The sequence below is a fragment of the Branchiostoma lanceolatum genome, chromosome 9 (genome assembly GCF_035083965.1).
Source record: "Branchiostoma lanceolatum isolate klBraLanc5 chromosome 9, klBraLanc5.hap2, whole genome shotgun sequence".
Classification (NCBI taxonomy): Eukaryota; Metazoa; Chordata; class Leptocardii; order Amphioxiformes; family Branchiostomatidae; genus Branchiostoma; species Branchiostoma lanceolatum.
Genome location: NC_089730.1, coordinates 20361063 through 20382095, shown reverse-complemented (window position 1 = coordinate 20382095; position 21033 = coordinate 20361063). Strand labels below are relative to the sequence as shown.

The 21033-nt window shown below is 41.3% G+C and overlaps 3 protein-coding genes across 3 annotated transcripts; all 3 read right to left on the bottom strand.

The window, feature by feature from the left end:
* Nucleotides 1-1739: 1739 nt before the first annotated feature.
* Nucleotides 1740-9941, bottom strand: LOC136442334 (U-scoloptoxin(05)-Er3a-like). Its single transcript, XM_066439133.1, has 4 exons — nucleotides 9823-9941; nucleotides 6930-7043; nucleotides 3124-3186; nucleotides 1740-2163 (listed from the first exon to the last, which is right to left on the bottom strand). The coding sequence occupies exons 1-4, from the start codon at nucleotides 9875-9877 to the stop codon at nucleotides 1985-1987; spliced, it is 411 nt and encodes a 136-aa protein (XP_066295230.1). The 5' UTR covers nucleotides 9878-9941; the 3' UTR covers nucleotides 1740-1984.
* A 2088-nt stretch (nucleotides 9942-12029) lies between these two features.
* Nucleotides 12030-16515, bottom strand: LOC136442333 (U-scoloptoxin(05)-Er3a-like). The gene is made up of 4 exons (XM_066439132.1): nucleotides 16062-16515; nucleotides 13894-14010; nucleotides 13346-13405; nucleotides 12030-12993 (listed from the first exon to the last, which is right to left on the bottom strand). Exons 1-4 carry the CDS (start codon nucleotides 16114-16116, stop codon nucleotides 12812-12814), a joined length of 414 nt encoding a protein of 137 aa, XP_066295229.1. The 5' UTR covers nucleotides 16117-16515; the 3' UTR covers nucleotides 12030-12811.
* Nucleotides 16516-17629: 1114 nt separating this feature from the next.
* Nucleotides 17630-20863, bottom strand: LOC136442294 (gastrula zinc finger protein XlCGF57.1-like). The gene is made up of 2 exons (XM_066439073.1): nucleotides 20731-20863; nucleotides 17630-20082 (listed from the first exon to the last, which is right to left on the bottom strand). Exon 2 carries the CDS (start codon nucleotides 20074-20076, stop codon nucleotides 18907-18909), a length of 1170 nt encoding a protein of 389 aa, XP_066295170.1. The 5' UTR covers nucleotides 20077-20082; nucleotides 20731-20863; the 3' UTR covers nucleotides 17630-18906.
* Nucleotides 20864-21033: the final 170 nt, after the last annotated feature.

The window sequence follows — 21033 nt, the reverse complement described above, 5'->3', positions numbered from 1 at the left end:
CATATTTCCCATCTGACACTCAGTTTTAGCTGCCTATTTTGATTCATCTTATACTAGTCATTCATACTTGTCGATTGGTCCTCTGTGAGGCATATTTATGTACATATATGTATATAGAGATTATGCGACCCTTCGTCGCTCAATAACGCTGCCTAGCAACCTGACACCGAACTGTGATCCATTGACTTTGTAAATGCAGTGTGGAAAATCCATGTCGGCGAAATGCAGTAATTCTCCAAACAGAAAGATGTCTCTTTTGATCCATATGGGAGTCTGGCTTTTGGCAATTCTCCCGAGGAAAGGATCTGACTCCGTAAATAATAAACATTTCCCATTGTCCCGAACGACGGTAAATAAGCTGGCACAAACGTGTTCATTTTCTATGGCCTCGCCTATTTCCTGCGATTTTTCCTTCTTTCACAATACTCCTTGTATGTTGATTCTTGTGCTATCTTACATTTCTATATTATTTTCCTTTTAAGATCATGCAAAATTGCGCCACACGACCCCACATCTTTACATCTGCTTGGACATTCCAATTTGTCGACGTATTCACGCCAACCAGCCAATGTTGGCATTCAAGAAATGCTTCATACTGCTGACCTCGATCTGTTTGAGATATTTTGTTACCGACAAAGTGACGAAGTATTTAGAACAGCTTTAGGTTTGATACTGTGAGAGGAACTGACTGATGCTTGGGTCACATTTCCAATTGCCAAACCGGGGCCCGGCCGGGCAGTCTTGGGAAACGAAAAGTATGATATTAAAGAAAACAACAAACAGAAAATGTACCAAAAAGTATTCAAGAGCATAGCTTGTGCATATTTATTGATATACACTCTATTTTTTCATTTCCGGAAACAGCCCGACCGGGCCCCGGTTGGGAAATGTGACTCTAGCATGAGTCACTGACAAAAATGGCGACGGCAAGTTGACAAACCAGAACATTCAGTTGCCACGTCATCAATTACACTCCAATCCGTCCGACTTGTTTTAGCCAAGTTTATTTCAGAGCAAGCAGACACCAGGCCCCTTTACAGTTCTCGGTGGAAAATGGCTTCATATTTCAAACGAGTAAAAGTTTCGCTAAAACATGGATTTCAGTTATCATCATCTTAAATCATAATACTCTTGTGTTAAAAAATATTATAAAATAAGTCTCTTGGTTCGTATTTGACATGGAACGATTCTATAAGATCTTGTTAAGATACTTAGGGAATAGAAAAATTAATTTGCTCTATTAAAGGCACCCAGAGCATTTTATGAGGCTTGAAAACTGGAAATATTCTAGTTGCTGTAATCTTTATGAAATTGACATTTAATGCCACTGTTTGTCACATTTGCGTAAGGATTTCTTATCAAAAGTACTCAAAAGCTACATGGTGATCTTTTAGTTTCACGCGCCTAGTGTAAATACCGTAGATACCATAGCCCCGCCCACCTCCGTCAAAACGTAGAAATGCAAAATTAAAACTGTTTAAAATGCAAATATTTGACGGACATGCAGTCACTCTCTCATTGGTCCAACCGCTGGTTGTGATGGACAGTCAGGACCAGTCTATTAGGGCTTGGATTTTCTATCAGTTCTCACCACACAACGACATTGTATCTTTGCTCCTTTAATGTCGATATGTAATGGTACAGTGTTATTGTAACTTACTATGTGTAGGAATGACTAGAAACGGCAGTCTTTTCATTCAAGTTTCAAGCCTCATAAAATGCTCTGGATGCCTTTAATATCTTTCGGTGTCTAAACAAGAAATGTTCACCATCGGACTACGCCACACGCCCCGCTCCTCAAAATTTAGGTCTGTGATAAGCGGACTAAGATGAAGTCCTTTCGTTTTTTTACATACAATCTACTTATCTGTCATTAATTAATTAATGCAATATGATAGAAGCTGACAGCACGCGGAAAAATGCATTAAGTTTAGCGGAAATGACGTCAGCATTTGACGACATTCGTCGTCATGGCGACGCACGGCTAGAACCCCGCGGCGTTCTTCAGGAGGACGGCCAGGGCGGCGGTTGCCATGGTGACGATGCTGACCCTAGCGGCGGAGGCAGCCCCGGGTTGCCCCACGCAACCGTCGGTGTTGCAGCAGTAGATGCAGTTGGACGTGTCCTCCGTCGGCTTGCACACCTTGGCATTGTTTATCTTGCCTGAAACAGAAGAAGATATGTAAAGGATAAAGGACTTCAATCACAAGATTAGTCACTCCCGTCTGTTTGAAAATAGACGGGAGTGACTAATCTCCATGTAGAGGTTTACGAGAGGCAGACGTGAAAAAAATCACGGTTTGGGATAGTCCCCGCGTATCCAGAACCGTGCCTTGGGCAAAATCACGTTCTTGGATGGTTTTAAAGCATCTGTTGTAGAATGTGCTAAGACGCTGTCTGTTTGTGCCACTTCAATTCCAAGTCCAAATCACCCAAGACAAGCGCAAAATGTATTTTACTGAGCGAGAATTATGCTGATTCTTCCTCATCCCAGCGCCCCGAAAAAAAAGATGGCGGACTGCAGGAAAAAACACGTTGGACAGACTCCTTTCCCCAAAACACAAGCATCCGCCCCAAAGCACAGCACGGGATAAGGCCCCCTGTGTATCCAGAACTGTGCGTTATTGGGCACTGTCCGTGACAGTGCCCGCGTATCCCAAAACGTGCTTTTGCCCCAGGCACGGTTTGGGATACGCAGGCACTGTCACGAACCGTGCCTGGGACTTATATGTCCGGACCTGAACTCAATGTGTGAGCTGAAAATAATATTTCCTGAACACAAAGGTTCAGTTTTTCACACAAAAAAGCAATGTTTCTATATTTTTCCAGTGCAAATTTCATGATCTCTATATATATATACAAAGAAGGTTTAACGTGGCGTAGACTTGTTTCCAGACATAAAGATTTCTTTGGATTTGAACCTAAACGCACGGTCCTGTCCAGTTCAGGACCGGACTTACGGTATGCAGCACTGGTCACAAGTATCATTAAATGAACTAAGTGGACCCCAGGTAGAATATTGTTTCTCTATGTAACACTAATGGAGATTTAAACCAACCAAACAAACAAACAAACAAACAAAGAAGACAAAAACAAAGACTATGTGAAAAATTCAATACGTACCTGCGTCACAAGCCGCCTTTGTACTACACAGGTTATTCCACTTCTCCCCAATGACTGGAGCCTCTGAAAAATCAAGTTGGTCAAATGTAAATCTTTCCCTTTCATTCCAAATGCCACATGCATTCAAACATAGTTAATCTGTTCTAGATCTAGCCTCCTTTTTTTTTTCTTTTTTCAAGTTACCATTTTCTTATTACATATTTTTTCTTATTGCTGGCCGAGGAACCAGCAATAAGAAAAAAATATATATATAAACGGTATCTTGAAAAAACAGCCGGAAAGTGTTTGCAAACAAGGCTATCCATGTCCATGTGACTTTTAGAGACTTTCGAAACATAGAAAGATATTTTCCATTTTTCTATCAAGACATAAAGGAAAACGAAATGGGTAATGATATACATGTAGATGTGTCATCTGGCTTGCCCTTAGCCGAAACACTTTTTATTGCCATCCTTTATGTAAATTTCGGGCTGTTTTGTTTATTTATCCAACCAAGCCAAATTAACTACGAACCAATTGTTTTCATTCAAGGTAGATAAGGCGTGAATAAAAGATTGCTTTGCTATTACAAAAAAATACCGAAAGTCATGGTTAGCTCAACTATAGTGTAACACTATATCATAGACTCATGCTAGCCCTTATTGTTTTAGTAATTAGGATGTTAATTTTTATTCTCTAACTCTATTACAATCACCATTCTATACAATATCCAAGTAGCGAGAGAAAGCCGAAAGTACTAGAGTGTACTAGACGTTTATATGCTCATGAATATGTATTTGGTGGCCAATATGTGACCTGTGCTTAGCCCAGTGGGACGAAATGTATAATAAATGTCTTCATTCATTCATTCATTCATTATGTTTAGCCATACCTAGTATGGCTCAACATATTGTTTTTACTCATGTTTCTTCTCCTGTCAAATCTTCAAATCGATTCATCTCTGTCATTTTTTGACCAAATGACCTGAAATTTGGTACAGAGGTAATGTAGGCAAAAACCAATGTACGTTCTTTTCCTTTTTTTGATATTGACCTTGAAAGTGATTTTATTGAGGTTTTTAGGCTATTTTTAGCATATCTTGGCCTCCTGCGCCCTGGTATTTCAACCGAATGACCTGAAATTTGCTGTATATGTGGCTTGAACAAATATTTAAAGGACTACATTCCCATTTTTGGCATACATATATTCAAAACGATTTATTTTGGGCTTTCTTGACAATATTTGCCACTTCTGTCACTTTCAATACTACATATGACCTAAAGGTCATTGACCCCAAGTGCCTTGCACCTGGCCTTGCATGCCTGTGAGCCTTGCGACCACCTGATTGGTCAATTGGGTTAATCTAATTACATGTATAATGTAGCGAAGTGTTGCACAAGGAATTCTCACGCTGAGGGGTACATGAAATAATGCTTACAAAATAGACCTCAATGAATCGGGCTACATTCAGCAATGGTAGACGGATTCGGGGCATGCCGCGCAAAACACACGGTCTCACCGTGGGTACAGGCGTTTTGGTCCCGCACGTTGTCGCAGCGGTGCGTCGCCGCTACGCGATCGAAAGCACGCCGCTGTCTGTCTCGGACCAACACGCGTCTCCCGTGATGTGTAGCGTCCACCAGGCCTTCCTACATGTCCTACGTACGGGCGTATGGATCGTAGAATTCGGCAAAAAAGGAATGATTAGGCCAGTAGAGTCAGTCCCCGGTAAGGTAAATGATTCGCCCGTTTGCGCTAGCTTGTAACGTTAAATGAATGTACCCTCTGGTGGCCAAACTTCACTGACAAACTTTCTCCCTATTATCATCATTAGCTTGCGTTAGTCTGGTACTAGTGACTATTATGTGCCGGGAATGTTTATCTATCGCACGCATTGGAAGGAAGTTCAACCATGATAAATGGTCGGCCGTTGCGAAAATTTGGAATCCCATGCTGTTGATTTTCGTGATTGAATCTGTAAGAAAATATATTTTCATGTCGTTCATGTTTTTGGGACGGACGCCGGGACGGGGTGAATTTTTTTTCTATCATAACATTTTCGTCCCGTTAGTAATGCAAATCGAATCGTGTTGAACACGAGGCAAAACACTAAAAACGTGGGTCTTGTGGAGTGTTTTGGAGCGGGAAAATGCCGGATATTAGCGGTGCCGAACAGTGTACATCGTCGCGCGCGGGTGACGCTCCGTCAAAACAAATCCGCTGGTGGTCTAGCGCGGCCACCGAAAATAGGCAGAAACACACAGGAGGACTTAGCACCTTCGTTTATGGTGGCAATTGTGAAAATCTTTTGTTACAAATTGTTCGAACATTGAAACATTTGGATAGATGGTTTGAAACTGTTCTAAATAAATAGATTTTTGTGTAGTTACGTTCGAAATGTTTCCAACGTATGTGAAATAAGTTCAAACATGTTATAAGTTTCAATTCTAATTGTTTGAACACTTTAGAACTATTGTGACTTAGACATTCTTTTAATCAAAATAGTTCAAACATATTACAAATATTATATCAAAACCCTCTCGGTGACTTGGAATTGACTCAAATATGTTGTTTTTGGTCATTTCCTTCTTCTCCTGTCAAATCTTCATATGTATACTATGGAAAACTTCATTCTTCCCTTTTTTAATTCAATTTTGAACTGGGTTGATTATGCGCAAGAGTGTAATTTTCAGCGGATATTTTTCGACTGGTTTACATGGAAATGGCACGGAATATCCCATTCTTGCAAGGGGAGGATTCTTTAATTATTTCTTTCAATTTTGAGCTGGAATGATTATGAAAAAGTCCATTTGTTAGCAGAAGTGTATTTGTTAATCGGTCAACAACAACGGTGTCCATGGGTGGCAAAGTCCTCGAAGACGTGGAATTTTTCAAATACCTTGGCTCCATCCTTAACAGGGACGGGACTTCCACTCAGGAAATCAAAGCAAGGATTGCACAAGCTACAGCAGCACTTGCTAAACTCAGGCCCATCCTGCAGAGCAAGAACATCAGCCTGCCAGTTAAGATCAACCTCTACCAGTCACTTGTTGTCTCCATCTTTCTCTATGGCTGCGAAAGCTGGACCACAACGGCCGAAACAGAGCGCCGCATAGAAGCCTTCGAGATGAGATGCCTACGGAAGATCCTTGGCATCTCCTACCTGCAACGGAGGACTAACGACTCGGTACGGAGGGAGGTAGAGGCTGTCTGCGGCAGACATCCAACACTCCTGTCGACTGTCAAGCGCCGGAAGCTGAAGTGGTTCGGACACGCATGCCGACACAACACACTTGCCAAGACCATTCTGCAAGGCACAGTAGCAGGAGGGAGGAAACGAGGAAGGCCAAAGAAGACCTGGCTGGACAACATCAAGACATGGACTGGCCTGAGCACTGCACAGCTGATCAGAGAGGCCGAGGACAGAACAGGATGGGCACGGATCATTGCGGCTGGCTGTCATGACGCCCCTACGACCACTGAGGTCATGGGTCATGAGTGAGTGAGTGAGAGTGATTTGTTAATCAATAAGTGGATATGGTTGTGGACTGGTCCATATTGTGTTGAGGTGCTACTGGAAGACTCAATTTTGGACTGGGTGATTCATTTTTTTAGTGCAAGTATTTTAGAATGGTCCATTGTTATTTTGGGAGAGTCCATTTTTTGCATGGCGAGGAGTATGGCTAAACATGCTGTATTTGCTCGCAAATGTTGCCTTTCTAGTTCATTCATTCATTCATTCTATTTTGTGTTACTGTCATACTTTGTACCGTGTACGATTGTCGTGCGACAAACTTCTTCTATTATAGAGAAGAAAAAGGACGTACTGGTCTGAGTGGTGAGGCAGTAGGTGTTGCTGCCGCTGCAGGTGACCTGACTCTGCTGCAGACACGCGGCCCTGGAGTCCGACAGTGTGCACCGGGGGCACTTCAGCGCTCCGCCTGCCAGAATAAACAATAACATGAAGGCATAATTAGCTTCTGACCTCAATCCAATCCTATTCTTCAATTCTACCTGCTTGTACCTGTATGTAAATATGTAATTATGTGGGTATGTATGTATTTTGTGATGCACATGTAGTGTTATGAGCCCTGGAAGATTAGCCCCATAGAGGGGCTAAAGGGCATCTCAATAAACTCATTGACTCGCATATGCCGTAGGTCTTGTCGCTGGTCAGAGAAATGCATTTTAGCTTCAGTCATGAAAGTTAAAGTCCTTCCCGCACCAGACGGTGCATAAGGCGGCGCCCATCTCCGTCTCGGCAGCCCCTGGGCCACACAACTTTGTGCAGGTCACTACAGCAGGGGGCTAGTCCACTGGTTGTGGTGTGTGTTTAACTACCATACTCTTTCCCAAATACTGAGTGCTAAGCAGAGATATGTACCATTTTTAGAGTCTTTAGTATGACAGCACCCACATACTGCAAGGAACGATCGATGGTAGGAGGAGCCGTGGGAGGCCAAGAAGGCGGTGGGGGGACGACATCCGTGACTGGACGGGTCTCCCACTGACGGAGTGTACCCACAGAGTCAGAGACAGGAGAAAGTGGAAGAGGCTGATACTGGAGGCTACCATGGTCCCCGACCCTCAGGCATGAGGATGGGAGTAGGTAAGGTAAAGTATGACCCGGCCGGGGTTCGAACTCACGACCTGCCGTATACAAGGCGAACACTCTACCCACTCGGCCATTGCACCGGTTCTGTTGTAAGGCGGCACGTAACTTTTTCTTGGCTCTTTTGTAGCTTCTTTGTACGATTAACAGTATGGCTGGTATTTGTTGGACGGATGATGACATACAGTCGTGGAAAAGTCAGCTCTTGTAAAATACTTGGTTGTGAATAAAAAAAAAGAATTGCCATTCAGTCATTCACCAACCTGATGAAATCATTCACGGAAGTAGAAGGGCCGTCATTTGCCCCTGAGCAAATACAGCATGTTTCGCCCATACTCCTCCCCAGCATTGAATGTTCAGATCAATACGTTTCGTTTGCATTGTTTTCTATTTTTTACACACATTAGATCCAATAAAAGTTGTGGACATATCCCCTACAGCAAATTCAAGTTGAGAAGATCAGAAACAAATGCAGAAGCGAACAATTATGCTGCAAAAAAAGTACGTTAAAAAAAGTAGAAAAATTTCACTAATTTTCTTACACCCCCCAGCACTAGCCAACCTAGCTTTAGTCAAACGATACAAATTAAGGTGGACAGACTGCGATCATTGTTCGCGCCTGGTGACGTCACTTCGCACAAATGGGTGATTGGTAATTGGTTGTAGCAATCCAAGCAGAGCATTGGGTCCGGCTAGCTTTTGACGAGTTTTGAGGCTTTTTGCTGGGCTTTCTACTTTGTCATGTTTTTTTTAAATCTCACCAACCCACACAGTGGGTGGACTTTGGAGAGTTATTTATACGTTTTATTCTATTGTTATCTATTGTTGTTGCACATATTAGACCAAATGAAAAAAAAAAAAGTTGTGGGCATAGAATCGACAACACATATTAAGAAATGCAATAACAAATGCAAAAGCTAACAATATGCTGCAAAAAGTAAGCTTTAAAAAACTTCAAGAATGTCTCGAATGACGTTGCACCCTCAGGCGCTGGCCAACCTAGTTTCAGTCAAACGATATAAATTAAGCTGGACAGACTGTAATCATTGTTCGCGCCACGTGACGTCATAGAAAGGATATCTGTGAGTCTTCTGGCTTCCCGAGTGCAAGTAGAATTAATCCTGTTCTCCGATTTATGTTCAAGTTTGCGCAATTTCGAAATGGATTTAGTTATAACAAAGTTTGATAAAAAGAAAAATTATACACAAACAGTAGCCTACATAGCTTATAATACACTTTTTGCAGCCATCCCGTAACCATCGCAAACGACTGGCTGCACAAACGACCCAGTACAAAAAGAAGTCATCGGCAAAAGTGTTTTAGAAGCCAAAAAGAGAGCCCACAGAGAGCCTACTATGGAGGCTAGACACACACTTGCGTGTCAAGGGGGCATAATCTAAACGCGATGCACCCCTTGGGCGCTGGTTACCTACATCCAGCCCAGTGCCTGCAATAATTGACAACAAAACGGAGTGACCTTTCTTTCATCCACTCAAGGTTTCTTGGCAAGATTATGATTTTTTCTTGATATGGCAAGTTATGAGATACGTTTGATTCAAAGAAATGACTTCATTAGCAAGCATATAAGACGTTTTATAGAATATTTCGTTAAGGTTTTTCTTTCTTTTTCTCCGTAGTGAGTTCCATTAAAACCACACCCAGGTTTGTGTCCGGACAGATTTTCCTCATACTTTTTGAAGGAAGACGTTGAATGTTTCCAAAATGGCTTAAAATTCCAGTAGCTACGTTGCTATAACTACTAGAATAGTTACACAGTTGTTGATAGATACTGTACATGTCTGAAATAGCTTAATGACCTGATCTTGCATCTTAACAGACTCGCACTCTGGTCTTCAAGTCAAACTCGTCACGACTCAAGCGGTTTTCTTTATATTTCAGTAACAAATTTTACGTTTTTGATTCAGGAGTTAAATTTCCCTTGATTTGTAAACATTACTTGGTGTCTAAATTTTACAGTGGCTGTAGATCAGAGCAGAGCATTAATATATTAGCATATAGCGAATGAATCTACGCAGGAGGTGGCTGTAACAGCCCAGAAACGTTTTCTTGCGACTGTTGTATGATATATAGAAGACAAACCAACTCACATGTGGTGATACAGCAGGCAAGAGCAAAAGCGACGACAAACACGAGGCCCTTCATAGCGATTCTTGACTTCTTTGCAGCTTTTCTCGGTGTGTGCACTCTGTCCGAAGTGGGAACGCCTTATGACCGGCCTTGCTGTAAATGCATGTCTAGGACGGGAGCGGCACTAAAATACATTTCACGATCTTCAAGAACAATGTTTCTTTCGGTCTATTTCTTACGTGTGACGCTGTTTCTACGGTGTGAAACAGAAAAAAGACAGACATAGAGCTTTTGAAGGTCGTTTCTTTAGCGAAAACGACGTTAAAATATGTTGAATAATCATAGAAGATTCTTCAGATAAGATATTCTTAAGAAAAGATAAACATGATTCAGAGCTGCCCCCGTCCAAGACAGAAAACCTGTTTTTGTTTAAATGTTGATTTGGGGCGATCCCCTGAAATCCAATCATTTACTGTTCATTTGGTTAATATATATATAATTATTCTGCCTCGAACTTTCGTCGTTGAACTTTGAAGCACCATAGATCTATGGCTTGTTTATTTGCACCATATGGCACCTAAATTTCCAAAAGTTACGAATGTGCCGGATTATTTGCGAGGGTATTTTTGATCATATTTTCATCATCACTTTCCTTTCAGGTCTATACATTTTTTTTTCAACTTAAAATAAGATGGCAAAACGACAAGAGGTCTTAGCATATCTTAACATATGGATAAATTTTTCCATAGATTGAATCTAATTTTGAGTATCCCATCAAACACGATGAATGATATATAATCTTCGAATACTAAAAGTACGGAAAGTTATAGACGACAATTTGCAAGTGCAGGTATTTTGAGGCCCGATCTACTGGGCTACTAAAAATTAGTTCAAGTCAAATGCCCCCAATTATGGACGACAGGAAGCAGTAACTATACACTCCAGCTGACTACATTGTCCTTTCAAGGACATGGGTCATAAATCTGATTTCAAATGAGGAAAAATCGACATTTATAGACCACAGGCTTATGGATCGTAGAATTCGGCAGAAAAAGGAATAATAAGCCAGTATAGAGTCGGTCCACGGCGAAGACCACATTTCGACCGCGCAGGGCCTGCAAATAAAACCCTGGCAAATACTCTCCCTATAGCCGGCGTAGTTAGTCTGGTGGAGACTGATTTTGAGGCCCGATCAACTGGGCTACTAACAATTAGTTCAAGTCAGATGCCTCCAGTTGTGGACGACAGGAGGTGGTAATTGCACATTCCAGAAGACTACACTGTCCTTGCATAAATCTGCTGCGGACAAGTCGAGGGTTTATTTGCGTGCTAAATGCAAGTTTTGAATGTTTCTGCTTACGAACGGCGGGATCTGTCATGTGTTCACAGCGATAACAGCTTCCGAACTTCTTTATCACCAGGCAAGTCGACTGACACCTAAGTAACTGGTACTACTTTATCATCAGGCAAAACGACTGACACCTAAGTAACTGGTACTACTTTATCATCAGGCAAATTGATCGACTCTTAAGTGCCTGTACTACTTTATCATCAGGCACAGTGATTGCCTGATCTCTAATCTACGCCTTGGGCACACATTAGAGCTCTGTAATCAGCCGATACACAAGGAGGGGCTGTAACCAAACGCGTTAAGAGACGTTTTATGTACTTCTATGATATGGGGGGGGGGGGGAACGAAGAAATTGGAAACGGCAGGCAAGAGCAAATAGAGAAGGTGAGGAAAATCCCTTCAATGTTATTTCTTCACTGAAAGTAGCTTTTACCCGTGCGTGTGCTTTAGCTTGTGTCTTTATGATATTCGGTGTTTTATTAGCTGGTAGAAAATTACGAAATGATGATTTGATTCCATGTGCCCTGGTGGGTGTCTGCAGGACACCAATCTTAATCAAATGACAGATAGCTCTTGTAGTCGGGAAGACGTGACATAGGTTTGGGCCATCTAGCATCTTTTTAAAGAACTGCAAGGCGATTTTCAGTTACAGACGTTGAAACTGTATGATGGGAAATTTACAAACATTAGAAACAATGGGCAATCGGTAAACGCATTTGTGTATTTTTGAGTCTTGCTGGAATTGGAAATGAACCACTGAAAAAGTGACGTTTCAATATAAAGATCAAATGACCGCCTCGAGTGACCTTTCATTGATTTTAACGAGATAGTTCAATACCGAATGTGAAAACAAACACAATAGATCTATGTCCAAAATTGTTTAACCAACTTTATTTCGCCCCAAGCAGACACCAGGCTCATCTACAGTGTAAGGTGGGAAAATGATTTCATCTTTTAAACAAGTAAAATTTTCACTAAAACATTAATTGAAATTATAATCATCTTAAATCATGGTACTCTTGTGTTCTAGACATAAGAAAATAAGTGTCTTGGCTCGTGTTTAACATGGAATTCCTTCTTAAAACATTTTGTTATCAAGATATTTCAAATATTTCAGATATTTCAATAACTTAAGTTATATGTTTAACATCGGACTAAGCCACACGCCCCGCTCCCGCAAATTCAAAGATGCGGTCTGAAATTAGCAAACTAAGATGGAAACACACGCATCGTATCTTATGCTACGGTCACATTTCCAATCCGGGGCCCGGCCGGGCTGTTTGCGGGAACGGAAAATTAAAGTGTATATCAAGAAATATACACACATTATGCTCATGATTGATATTTCTTATTTCTGTGTGCTTTGTTGTCTTTTATATCATCCTTTTCGTTCCCGCAAACTGCCCGGCCGGGCCCCGGTTTGGGAATGTGACCGTAGCATTACACGGACTTAACTAAAAACTAGATCTTCAACCTAGGATTGAGCCACACCTAATTAAAGATGACGTCTGAAATAAGCAAACTAGGACAGAAAGAAATGAATCTTATCTTACGCTTACGTATCTCTCATAGAAGCTAACAGCAAGCGAAGTAAATGCATTGCTTTAGCGGAAATGACGTCGGCATTTCGCGTCATTCGTCGTCATGGCGACGCACGGCTAGAACCCCGCGGCGTTCTTCAGGAGGACGGCCAGGGCGGCGGTTGCCATGGTGACGATGCTGACCCTCGCGGCGGATGCAGCTCCGGTGAGTTGCCCTACGCAGCCGTCGGTGTCGCAGCAGTAGGTACAAGTGAAGACGGCATTCGACGTCTTGCACAATGTGGGGTTACTATTCTTAGCTGGAGACAAGAAAGGCTTACTTTAAAACTCATCGTCCCAACAGACTAAAATTCCAGGTCTTATTTATAAATCTTTGTGTTTACAAGAGCTAAACGGCATTGACAAAGTAGCAAACTGCGTTGGAGGTGGGGGTAGTTACAGCTGTCTATGAAGCGTTAGAAAGTTCAGTTTGTTTCAGTTAGAGTAGTAAAGGTTCAACTAAAAGTTTAGGTCTTTACAATATCGTGGATATTCGAATCTATCAGTAGACATATGACATTAGAATTATCATTATAGTAAGAATTTAAAGTAAAGCTTCCGAGATGAAAACTCATTGCGACGGAAGACTAGGTCCATGCAGAAAGAATGTACCTATGTCACAAACGGTCCGCGCTGAGCAGAGGTTGCCCCATGTCTCAACACCCGCCGCCTCTAAAAAAGATTAGTCAATCAGTTAATATTTCATTCAATATCCGTCATAAATATAGACAGGGGGCAGAAAGATATTGCGCCCTTACGGTGTTATATTTGTGATCATCGTAACTCTATGTTGAAATTGATGGCTAACCCAAGCTTTCTTAAGAGCCGATGGTTGTTCGCGATATAACATGCTACCTGGCTGTAATTAATCTGAAGGGTACTCGGGGGGTGGGGTGGTATCGGAATATTGATGCTGTATAATGCAACTGCTGCCTAGTCCAGGTTCAAGGTGAAGTTGCCAATATAATTACGTTCTTGGATTCAGAAAAATGTTATTAGCAGAACCAGAACACTCTGGGGTTGACTATGCCTTTAAGAATGTTAAAAATGTAGAAAACTTATTTGCTGCTAAAGGACACACTAAATTCTGCACAATCACGTGAATAACACTGTGACTGAGCCGGATCCTACATCTGTCCGAGAGTACTAGTACGACTTACTTATGACAGTTGTCTGGCAGACGTTCTGGCCCGGAAGGCTGCAGTTCGTCAACGGCTCCTTCAGACAGTCTGCCCTGGTTCTATCACCAACGCACGTACGACACTTCAGAGCACCGCCTGGGGCGAAAAAAAGGAAGTCAAGTTACATTGGCCAAGTTACAAAAGTAAACATTGCGTCGGTGTGGCGTAATGGTTGGCTGGCTGACCCAGAGGTCCTGGGTTTGAGTCCCCTGACATGCCCCTTGGGAAAGGCAGTTTACACGGATTTCCTCACTTCACTCAGGTGAAAATGAGTACCTAGCTTCGGTTAATGACGCCCCTCGTTAAATGGAGGATGTGTGTCTTAGGAGAGCCACGCCTCAAGCACGTTAAAGAACCAAACACACTTATCGAAAAAGAGTAGGGATCCGTCCCGATGTGGTGCTATTTAGTACAAACCTGGTGTGTTTCGCCAAGTAAGTTTAAAATAGAAACAAACAACACAGTTCTTGGTTGAAGAGCAAACGGATGCTTGCAAAATGTTGGTACCAAAAAATCGATATGGCTCATCTTATGGACAGTGATAGTACTTGGCCCACAACCCCTCAGATATCTGGAGGATGTAGAACTATGTCCAAAGCTAAATATAACCGGTGTGCAGTCCAAGTTAGATGTTATCTCTTGGACATCCGCAAAATAATACATTGTTTAAGGATAGAAAAGGTTGCTTTTTGGCTAATATCTAAGAGCTGTAAGTATGAAATATTTCTGTTTGAATTTCATATTTCATATAGATACATAAAATAACCACCAGATGAATGGTCGACAACTTGAGATCTTGTTTTGTTTCAAATGGTTGTACACTGTTCATTATTCACGTTATAAGCTGTACAGGTATGCAGAAGAAAGTATTTTTAGCTCTGACTGGGCTCATTAGAATTAGTTCAAGTCAGATACTTCCAATTATGGGCGCATGTGATTATTACACACTCCAGATGACTACGTTGTCCTTTCAAAAATCATAAAACTGTCGTCAAATGAGGACTAACTGATGTCTATTGATTTAGAATATCATTAATTCAGAGGGTCGAAACAGACGGTGAAAAAGTAATATATTGTTAACCTGCAAATTTCAAATCTAATGCATCTGTTAGTCATATACTTCGACATAGTTCAACTTGATTCATAAATCTATTCGTGGTTGACTCGTCCCGATCAATGTTTTTCAGTTCATATTACGATTAAGGTGACGTCCATATTTTGCGTGTATAATGTATTATGTCATGCCTGGGCCTGGAGTTCCGGACCGTGTGATAACTATCCGTATCACATGAGGTTCTAGAGTTGTATCACACGGGCTTCCATAGAATATTTCGAATGCATTTCGAGCGCGCCGGTTGCGCCGCCGTAGAAAATTCGAATACCGGATTCGGAGGTTGGAAATCAATGTTGTTACAGTTTTGTGTTCGAGGACACAAAACTCCCTCAACTTCTGGCGCATTCCGCATTGAAATGTGTGTTTTCCCGGGTTGGTATGACATAAATAAAATACAACACGGTGTATTCTATATATATCAAACGTTTGAGCATTAACTTAGGGCATTGCACCATAACCTAGCCCGAGAAGAAAACATGATCAACATGTATCTCTAGTACTACGCTTCAGGGTTATTACATCGATCAACATTCTTCTGATAGTGTTACGGCCTGGGGCGCGCGAGCTGTGCAACATATCTTTAATTCGAGAAGGTGCGCCTCTAATTACAGAGTGTGGTTACTCTACACTCCAGCTGACAACATTACTCCGCCAAACACAGTGTTCTGGACTGATTTTTGTTGTAAGAAGAATATACAACGTTCCCCTAGTCACAATGTCATTCGCAATTCTTAAAAAATCGGCGAAATTATTGAGGTGTTGTTCGCAGACAGGTTTTGACAGTCCCCCCCCCCCCCCCAAGATGGTTGGCGCACCCTGATTAATTTTCTTTAAACTTGAGTCTTCTTTTTGTGTCCTAGATTTAAATTTTAAATTTCTCATTTTGGAAAGGTGGTCTCTTATCTGCGCATTGGTACATAATGCTACACAACAGTAATCAGCGAATTATTAAAGAGGGCTGTAACCGTAAGAAACGTTTTTGTGCACATTTATGACACAAGCTGGACGAAGTAAAGAAGAAAGAACAACTTACATGTAGTGACACAGCAGGCAAACGCCAAGGCGACGACGAAGACAAACCCCTTCATTGAGATTTCTTCACTTTTACGCGGAGACTTAGCGGTGCGTGTGCTCGGGACGATGTGGGAAGGCCTTATGAGTGTTATGGTCGGAATGTGACGGCAAAGAAGGGATCAGAATGATATAAATTCTTGAACAAAAATGACAAGAATTTGTTGGGCTTGTTCTAACTCTATATAGTATTTCTAGTCGGCTTTTCGTAGTTAACAATGATCACTTCTTTTTGAAAAGACCTTTACGGTCAGTTCTTAAGAAAAGTTGACTTCAAAAACAGACATTAAAGACTGTTCTGACTCGATGCTGTCAAACGAAGTCGTCCATATTTTGAAACTGTCCTCCTTGACAGTGAAAAATGATTTTCGTCATAATATATTCTGGGCGTTCCCTTAAAGTCAGTCGTGACTGCCTGTGACCCACAGCACAAGGCTCTGAATGGCCAGCATGGACGCCGGAGCCACAACTCTTCACTAGAAAAAGAGTATGTTGATTTTAGATCAGGGCTTGGAAGGCAACATGTGGAAAAATTGACTGCTGGGAATGTACAAATCTAAAGCTAACTTTAAAACCAAGACCTCCCGTTAAGAAAAGGAAATTTGGATTTATCATTTCGTAATCGAGGAGCCTAAAATTTCGTTCTTCAAACTCAATTTGGTTATTGTAGACAGATGGAGTAAGTCTTATTTGCCATGTAATTGTAAACAACACTAAAGATACATACGATGTGACATGTAAAACCCAGCATGCTCGTGTGTTACACCAAATCAAAGTGCGGTTAAACCGGTTCTCAGTTGACACAAAGAGACCTTACAGCAACTGATTACGTTCAGGGGTGAACATGTATTCAAAGAAATCTCAACGAATCTATCTCATCACTACGTCCATTCAGTAAAGGAAGTCGAATGAGCCCTACAAAATTACTGATAAGAGGAAACCTGTAACATGCATGGTAAAGACCAATCGCCAGAAAGCGCTTCAGCACCTTGGCAAGGTCAAAGGTAGTCCAAGATGGCGGCCACCAAAACAAGCTGCATTGTTTACATCAGATAAGCCCTAGTGCCACCGCTACAAAGGTCAAATAAAGTTCAAGGCAATAGGAGGAGGAATTGTTAAATCATTGTTTTTCGCACCAATAGCTGAAGATACCATAATGCATTTATAATGAGTATTATGGCTACTCATATGGGACTTGCGAAAAAGTGCCCAATTCTATGCATTTTTATTAAATTTGGGTAAAATAGAGAAATTTGGAGATTGTCTTTCCTAAGATCCACCAATACAATCAGCCATTCTACATGTTGCATGTTTGGTGATCAAAGGAAATGGGATATCATTTCAATTTGAAATGAGCAAGCTTTTGAATCATATATTAGATGACACAACATTACATAACATTACATTACATATTATAATACTAGTAACATCAAAGGAAATGGGATATTTCAATTTAAAATATTGTTGACTTACAGATTATATGACACAATATTATATCAACATTGAATAATAAGAGACATTGACAATATAAAGGTTCATCTTTTTTAATATACACTACCACACTAGGCTATATCAGCTGTAGCTAGCAATAAGGTGTGCTCAAAGTTCTGTTACAGGCATCCTTCAACCTGTAATAACAAACATTCCTTCACAACTGAGTATTCATACTGCAGCTGGTAAGCTAAGGTTCTATAAGACTTGATTGTCATCATTCAGGGGTGCCTAAGTATACATACACATTTTATGAAACCATACAAATTCTATGGAATAAATACAAATTAATAGGAAGGATGTATTCCTTGAAACAGATAACTTGTACATTTATTAGTAATGGATCGTATGAATTCCAAAAAGAATGCATGTTTCTTAGAAGTGGATCCTATTACAGGGTGCAAAATACCTGGTTGCACTTTGCACAGTGCAACAATATTTTGGTTGGTGCAAGTTGATTCCAAACCCAGGTAGCGCAGTGTGCAACCTTATATTTTGAGCCAAAGATCTCAATAGGAACCCTGGAAGCTCACAAAAACACAGTGTCACTCTCATAAAATTCGGCAAATCTTCAATTGAAACAAAGAAATCAACACTTTTTCGTTTTAAACCATCCAAAACCCTTCATAGATCGTGGAATTTGAGCTGAAAAAGACGAAAACACACTGCCCTCGGCAAAACAAGATGTTGTTAGGTCAATGGGAACACAATACTATCTAAATTATATTTTGAAATATTAGTAGTATTATATGCTATATACGAGCTTAATTTGATGAAATTGGTGAATGTTGCTGGAGCAACCTGAAATTTGGATGTGCAACTAGCATTTGCTTTATGTTGCAACATGGGCAACCTGGCTCAAAAAAGGATTTTGCACCCTGCTATTAATACGGTAAAATTTGTATGTATTCCATAAAACTTGTATGAACTCTGTAAAAATTGTACGGATACTTAGGCATCTCAGTTATTATCTTGTTACATGTATATTGCGATTAGCCTATTGGGAAGAATTTGCAATAAACTTAAGCAGGCATCTCACTGAACTGTGGCATGTGGCCTCGCTGCCTCCTAAATTGAATTCGTGTCACCCTCGACTTACAATGGGAACATCATGCAAAAAGGATACACAAAAAAAGACAACAAAACACACAAACGTCTTCTATTGATTAAAATTTAAATTCACTGTGCGCTCCATCAAATTGCTTCCCCATAGCGTGGTTGTCAATGTGCCACAGCTTCAGTGAGATACCCACTTTACTAATCACTTAACATTAACAGACTACTAGTCCAATTGGGAAGAATTTGTAATGAACAGACTAGATAGACTGGGGACATTGTTTAGGACAAGCAGATGTGCTATTTGCAGGAGCTTGGGACAGGTTGGCCCTTTGACCTCCCGCGTACCATTTCCCGTTGTGTTTTACCCTAATGTGCTTATCTAGACCACATTTCTGTGCAGCAGCATAGTCGCACTGGTAGCATTTGTAGGGCTTTTCACCCGTATGCGTTCTCATATGTCTGGCTAGACTAGACTTGTCAGTTGTCCTGTACCCGCACTCCCCACACATGAAGGGTTTTTCACCGGTGTGCTTGAGCATGTGCACGTCTATATGCTGTTTCAATGCTGCACGGTGGTCACACAGTGGACACTTGAAAGGTTTTTCTCCTGTGTGTGTCCTCTTATGGATGAATAGCTTAGACCGCTCGGTGCACATGAACCCACATTCCCTACAGATGTGAGGTTTCTCGCCTGTGTGAGTTCTCATGTGCCGGCGTAGGCCAGACGAGTCGGCTGTCTTGTACTCGCATTCGCCACACGTGTAGCGTTTTTCACCGGTGTGCTTAGCCACGTGCTGCTTTAAATTCTTAAGCCACGACGTGCAAAACTCGCAGTGATCACACTTGTAGGGTTTTTCACCCGTATGAGTCCTCATATGTTCGGAGAAGTGAGACTTCTTCAGTGTCTTGTAACCACACTCCTTACACACATAGGTTTTCTCGCCAGTGTGTTTGGCCATGTGCTGCTTCAGGTTCTGTTTCCATGCTGAGCAAAAGTCACACTGGTCACACTTGTACGGTTTATGGTCCGTGTGGGTCTTCATGTGATCGGCTAGATGAGAGCTTTTAGCTGTCCTGTACCCGCACTGTTGACATATGTAGGGTGTGTCCATAGGATGCTTTGCCACATGCTTGTCTGCCTGTTCTGAAGAGTCCTGTACATACAGGTGAGATGAGTTTTGGTGGTCAGGTGGGATGAGGACTTCACTGGAACTTCCCTTTTCCTCGTCCTGATTTCTCCCAAGGTCTGTTGTCTGCTTTTCGTTGTCGGTCATCTCTTTCCTGGGATGTTCAGTACTAGTGTCATTCCCAGGATGTCTAGTCTTGTTCCCAGGATGTTCAGCGTCGTTTCCAGGATGTTCACTTTCCTTCCCAGGATGTTCAGCAGACAGGTCAGCAAGGGTAAACCCACAGCTTGACTCCTCCATTTCAAACTACAGACAGGTAGTGTACAGAAAGTTGACAGATCAACATTTTGAAACCTTTAAGCAAATTCACTTTCTCAAGCTGCTATGATTCTCCTATACAGTGGGACAACATGTTATCATCTTGACTTTGTTTACATACATTTGCATGTCTCACTAGTATCTATAAATTTTTCACAAATAGGAATCAACTTGAAGCTTAACCCTGAAAAGACAGTGTTCGTTTCATAGAGCTTACCTACGCTCCTATTTGTTTGTTTTTTAAGTATTGTGAAATTGTACTGACTTGTATGTACACTCTCGTCTGAATTGCAATGTAAATGCGACAGCTAAAGGAGTTTATCAATCAATAATCCAATAAATCAATTCATTTCAAGCTTCCAAGAGCCAAATTAATGATATCGACCCCTGCATCTTTTACGTTTAAGAATTACAGCTATGGGAGTAAACAATGTCAACACAAAAATGTACCAACGAAATATTCTACCACAGCTGAGGACAGGTCATATATTGCACCAAAAATGTTATCCTCCGCACGCCCCCTCCCCCTTTCCAAGCCAACATAATTTTCATTTACCTCAGTACAATGCCGTTGGTTCGAAGTTGGAACTGTTTAAATAGGAATAAATAAGTGTTGGCAATGCAGAGACGCCTTACCTGCCTCTCGAGAGTATCTTTAGATTGTTGGGTGTTGAAATTATCGTGAAAATGGCAATATTCCCAAGACAAAGCAAATGGCCGACAAAGACAGAGAGCAGTGAACCGCGAGTTGAAAGGTCAAAGTTGACACACCTGATTACCCCAGTCGAACAACAAGTCGCCGTTTAACTCCGCATCCTCTGAGATTCGGTAGATCATAAATGTTCGGGTTTCGCCCTGAGGTTTTTTACTATTTATTCTTGTATCCAAAACATTGCTATATATATATATATATATATATATATATATGGCCTCCGTCGG

What these genes read in the sequence shown, in the direction of transcription:
- LOC136442334 (XM_066439133.1), bottom strand. Translation starts at nt 9,877, where the DNA reads ATGAAGGGCCTCGTGTTTGTCGTCGCTTTTGCTCTTGCCTGCTGTATC. An exon ending in TGCCTGCTGTATCACCACAT is followed by an intron (nt 7,044 to 9,822) that starts GTGAGTTGGTTT and finishes TTATTCTGGCAG; the next exon opens with GCGGAGCGCTGAAGTGCCCC. An exon ending in AAAGGCGGCTTGTGACGCAG is followed by an intron (nt 2,164 to 3,123) that starts GTACGTATTGAA and finishes CTTCTGTTTCAG; the next exon opens with GCAAGATAAACAATGCCAAG.
- LOC136442333 (XM_066439132.1), bottom strand. Translation starts at nt 16,116, where the DNA reads ATGAAGGGGTTTGTCTTCGTCGTCGCCTTGGCGTTTGCCTGCTGTGTC. An exon ending in TGCCTGCTGTGTCACTACAT is followed by an intron (nt 14,011 to 16,061) that starts GTAAGTTGTTCT and finishes TTTTCGCCCCAG; the next exon opens with GCGGTGCTCTGAAGTGTCGT. An exon ending in CTGCCAGACAACTGTCATAA is followed by an intron (nt 13,406 to 13,893) that starts GTAAGTCGTACT and finishes AATCTTTTTTAG; the next exon opens with AGGCGGCGGGTGTTGAGACA.
- LOC136442294 (XM_066439073.1), bottom strand. Translation starts at nt 20,076, where the DNA reads ATGGAGGAGTCAAGCTGTGGGTTTACCCTTGCTGACCTGTCTGCTGAA.